Source organism: Poecilia latipinna, unplaced genomic scaffold, assembly GCF_001443285.1.
Source record: "Poecilia latipinna isolate Pla-1442-1.1 unplaced genomic scaffold, P_latipinna-1.0 Scaffold2944, whole genome shotgun sequence".
Classification (NCBI taxonomy): Eukaryota; Metazoa; Chordata; class Actinopteri; order Cyprinodontiformes; family Poeciliidae; genus Poecilia; species Poecilia latipinna.
The window spans coordinates 61,563-66,537 of record NW_015115560.1 but is presented as its reverse complement, the minus strand read 5'-3'; the positions used below and the strand labels follow the sequence as shown (position 1 = coordinate 66,537).

At 36.3% G+C, this 4,975-nt stretch overlaps 2 protein-coding genes across 2 annotated transcripts; both read left to right on the top strand.

Moving 5' to 3' along the window:
* Positions 1-223: 223 nt before the first annotated feature.
* Positions 224-1,102, top strand: LOC106939676 (olfactory receptor 9A4-like; the record flags this gene model as incomplete). The annotated part of the gene is given in 4 exon segments (XM_015022169.1): positions 224-340; positions 422-848; positions 851-992; positions 1,084-1,102. Coding segments are annotated over 4 exon segments (705 nt in total), but the record flags the coding sequence as incomplete, so codon positions are not given.
* Positions 1,103-3,129: 2,027 nt separating this feature from the next.
* LOC106939679 (olfactory receptor 52A5-like) lies at positions 3,130-4,662 on the top strand. The gene is made up of 2 exons (XM_015022173.1): positions 3,130-3,312; positions 3,429-4,662. Exons 1-2 carry the CDS (start codon positions 3,157-3,159, stop codon positions 4,218-4,220), a joined length of 948 nt encoding a protein of 315 aa, XP_014877659.1. The 5' UTR covers positions 3,130-3,156; the 3' UTR covers positions 4,221-4,662.
* Positions 4,663-4,975: the final 313 nt, after the last annotated feature.

Genomic DNA, 4,975 nt, shown 5'->3' with positions numbered 1-4,975 from the left:
GATTTTTCTCTCCCAGATATTTCTATTTTCTTTTCAGATTGTGTCTAATTTAATGTAAATTATATTCATATTTATATTCTAATCTCAAAAACAACTCTATACTGCCCTCTACTTCTTAACCCATGTCTTCCACACCGTCTATGTCTCCCTGTGCATGCTCAAAACATGTTTTCAGTGTTTTCTCTCACCTTGTCATTTAACTTTTGACTCATGCACTTCACAGATCTTCAGGTTCAACCCTCGCTACATCCTTTTCATCCACTTGGTGCTAAACAAAACACTCCAGATGACAGTCAGCGTGTCCCTCTACATCTTAGCCCATGCCTTCCACACAGTCTATGTCTCCCTGTGCATGCTCAAAACATGTTTTCAGTGTTTTCTCTCACCTTGTCATTTAACTTTTGACTCATGCACTTCACAGATCTTCAGGTTCAACCCTCGCTACATCCTTTTCATCCACTTGGTGCTAAACAAAACACTCCAGATGACAGTCAGCGTGTCCCTCTACATCTTAGCCCATGCCTTCCACACAGTCTATGTCTCCCTGTGCATGCTCATCCTCCTGCCGGCTATTCTCACCACCATGAACACTCCATTGAATCTGGCCTGCATGGCAGCAGAATGTTACATCTCCGTCTGCATCCCCCTTCGCTATGACAGTATATGTACTGTTAAGAAAACCTACATTGTCATTGGCATTATGTGGGTGATAAGCTTGCTCACTATTCTACCTGACATCTTTATTCTTTTGATTACTGAAGAGCTGCATTTTTTGAAAACGAGAGTTTTCTGTGACAGGGACAGAGTGTTCAGAGGCAGCTACAGTAAAAATAAGATGCATCCCACATATTTTTTCTGGTGGTTGTTTGTCTCACTCTGTTCTACACTTATTTCAGAATTTTCCTTGTGGCAAAAGCTGCAAATTCTGATGCTAAAAAAGCAAAAAACACAATTCTGCTTCATGGTTTTCAGATGTTGATGTGCATGACATTGTTTGTGCAACCTTTGCTAAAGCAGCTCCTCACATACTTGTTTCCTGGGCAGACGATTTACATACAAAATGTTATTTTTGTGTTGATCCAGATCATTCCTCGCTGTCTAAGTCCTGTTGTTTATGGGATACGTGACAGAACTTTCAGAATGCACTATAAAAAGTACTTCATGTGTTTCCAAGTAAAAGAAATAAAGGTAGAACCCTAACAGAACTCCAAAAACATTGGCTACAGAAGCTGGCAGTGTTTCTGAGTGTTGTTGTTGTACGACTTTTGCTTCCATGGTAGAGTTTTAACTTGCACTTGTAGACTCAGTGTTCCTGAGTCCATATGATGATAATTGTGGCTGTATGATGCTGGTTTTTAATGCATTGCTGCCTTTGGGCATTCAATATTGATTTTTGGCTTTTTCACTTACTAACAGAAATTTCTCCAGAGACTTTGGGGATGCTCCGATCATGACAGCTGTTTCTAATTAACCTGTTCACATGAGGAATGCCCAAACAAGTGCTGTTTGGGCATTCCTCAACTTTCTCAGTCAAAGTTGTCCCCGTGTCCCAACCTTTTTGGAATATGGTATCAAATTCCAAATGAATTAATATTGGCAAAAACACAATAAAGTTGATCAGTTTATATATTAAATATATTGTCTTTGGAGTGAATTCAACTTAAAATAGATTGAAAATGATTTGCAAATTATGATATTCTGTTTTTAGTTATGTTTTGCACTTCACTGGAAATGGGGTTGTACCAGATTCTATTGGACAGAATCAAGAAACATTTTTTTTAAATCAACGTTGTGGATTAACTTGGCTAATCTTTGCTCTATGGCCATAGATACAAGTGATATTTTTACCCATGAATAATTAGTAAGTTAAAATTAAATAAGTTAAAAAGATATCACAGATGGTCAGATCAAGTGAAAACATATAAAATCAAAAGTAAAAGAAAAAAGGATAAATGTGAAAGTTTGGACATTTGAAGGCAAAACCCTCAAATGTTTGTACCGTTCTGTATTTTTCCCCAAGTTTTTATTATATTTGATCTCTAGTGTCTGTTGTTGTGCCAGGGAAATGTGCTTTTATAAAAAGAAGGTTCAGTTTATAAAGTAAAATATAAAATAACTATTCTGCACTGAAAAAGCCCAGGTTCAATTTCCTCAGAATAACTAATTAATACCCAGAAGAAAATCGTATCTTCATCAAGTGTTGGGAGGAATTAAAATAGCCATAAATAGCAGAACATCAGCCATATGTCAGACATTTCCAGACTGGGCAAGCTGAAGTCTGGAGTATCCATCAGAGGTAGGATCACCTTTTACATTTATCCTCTGAACTTATATGTTCTTGTTTCACACTTCATTCTATACTTTATTAGACCTTAATGTGCTTATTTTACAAAATACTAGCAGTAGTTCTTTGATAAAACTTGTATGCACAGCATGTGCATTTAAGGAGTTGTGATAAGTCATTTAATTTTTACATTCACTACATTATCTAGTGCATATTTCCAGTGTGGACTAATACTTAAGTATTCCTCATTTTGGTGCTTATAGAAAACACTAATGGCTTCACCATTTTTAGCAACTACAGTATGAAAAAAAATTGGTATGGCATAAAAAATCTAGGTTAAACAAAGAGATGTTATATCAAACTACATTTTAATACTACTACTATTATAATGCCTTTATTGGCTAAGATACATTGTAAGTATCCAATGCTCTTATATTTATCTTCTAGAACTTTGTGTATGTCTTCTAAACAAAATGTTTTTAAAATTGTTTACTTAAAAGTAAATTGTTTAAGAGGTATTTATTAGATGACTGTAGTTCTTTACATAAATAAAAATATGAAATGAAAAATTGTGAAAGCAGCACACTTTAATTTCCTACATGTCTGTTTTGAAATAAATGTTAATTATTTCCATTGTTTTCTTTCTTCCTGATTTGACTTTTTTTTTTGCATCAGAAAAATCTGGCCTCACTGTCTTTTTTTCAAGGGAGTGTAATTATTTGATCACAGAGTTTGAATTGTCATTAATATTCATTCAAAAAAAAGACATAAATAGAAAACACCACACAGTGAATATGTAAACATTGAAGCTGAAGAGTGACCAAAATTTTTCTTATTATAAATATCACTGTAGGGTTTCCTGGATCTACCAGATGAATTCCTCATCTTTAAACTTCACTGAGTCGAGCAGCCTGACTTATAGAGACTCTCCCAGCTCTGCTGTGGCTAAGAATGTGATCGTCTTGGCTCTTGGCATCACCATCAACTATATCAACGGGACATTGATTCACACCTTCAGGAAACACCAGGTGAGCATTTATTATCACTGTGTTGTCATGCTGAAATATCATTGTTGTGAAACCAATGGTTATCATTGGCAGCTTAAGGAGAAAATTAAAGGTGCTGTGTTTTTTCTCTCTTTCAGATATTTTATTTGAATCCTCGTTACATCCTTTTCATCCATCTGGTGATAAATGACATGATCCAGCTGACTACAGCAATCGGCTTATTTGTGTTTAGTTATGTCTTCCAAACAATTAATACTTCCTTATGTTGCTTCATTGTTACCTTTGCCGTTTTCACCACTCTTAATACGCCGTTAAATTTAGCTCTGATGGCGGTGGAGTGCTACATTGCTGTATGTTTCCCACTGCGACATGCTGAACTTTGCACCATAAAACGAACATATTTTCTCATTGGCTGTATTTGGAGTTTAAGCGCAGCATCGATTTTGCCGGATGTCTTTCTTATCCTCGCAACAGAGCCTCTAAGGCTATTTTACGCTACAATATTTTGTGAAAGAGACATTCTGTTCCGACATCCTATAAGTATTCAAAAGAGGGATATTTCTCACATAATCTTTTTATCTCTTGTCTGGCTCACCTTTTTTCTTACTTATTTAAGGATATTTTTTGCTGCTCAAGCTGCTAGTTCAGCTGAAGAAAAGGTGAAACGAGCCAGGAATACTGTCCTACTTCATGGGTTTCAGCTGTTTTTGTGCATGCTAACATATATAGCTCCTATGACAAAACATGTCCTGTCATTTCTGTTCCCAAAATATAATGTTCATATCTTATTTGTCTGGTACATATTGGCCCAGATACTGCCCAGGTTTTTGAGTCCTATTGTGTACGGGCTGCGAGATAATACATTCAAACAGTATTTGAGAAAGTATCTGCTGTGCACCATCAGAGCAGCCAACAAACTTTATCCTTAAAGCTTGTGAGGTTTGGAGGGTACCTGTCCAGTAATTTAGATGAGATTACAGAATCCTGTTTGCATGTTATCTTCATTGTAAAATTCTTTGTAAAAATTACAAACCATAATAGCTAAAACTGATCGTTTGCATACATAATTAGAAAATGTGATGTAAATGTAAACCTGTGAAGCATCCCTCTTGCGGTAAACACAGACAACCACCAGGAAATTTGATGTCTTATGCTTTTATTTTGAAGGCTAACTTTTCTGTCTTTGAGGTCAACTTCCTGAAGGCTAGCTTGATGGCGTACACACATGATGGCAGCCTGGTCAGACTTCACTAGGAGGGAATTCCCTAATCATCCATCTCACTGGGGTGGACCACCAGGTGAAGCTGAGGGTTAAAGTGGACTGAAAGTTTGGTTGTTGTTTTGTGTAATATTTGAATAACTTGGTAGTGAGTTGTGAATGAGTGTGTGCTGAATAATTTTCTTTACTAATTTATATAGATTTATTTGGAACTGCTTTGCTTAGGGGATCATGGATGCTTGTACCACAACCTGTAACTGGTGAGATGTTTGAAAAAAAATTAATAAAAAATACATTCAGAACTCTGGAAAACAGCTGAGGCCTTTTGATGCCCTTTTCTGCTTTCTCATGATTTCCATCCTGTTTGAGGGTTCTGCATCACAAACTCCCACGTGTTTGTTTCATAATTGGTGTTACGTCCACCAAGGGCACAACATACTTGAGGACACGAGACAAAAGATGAGG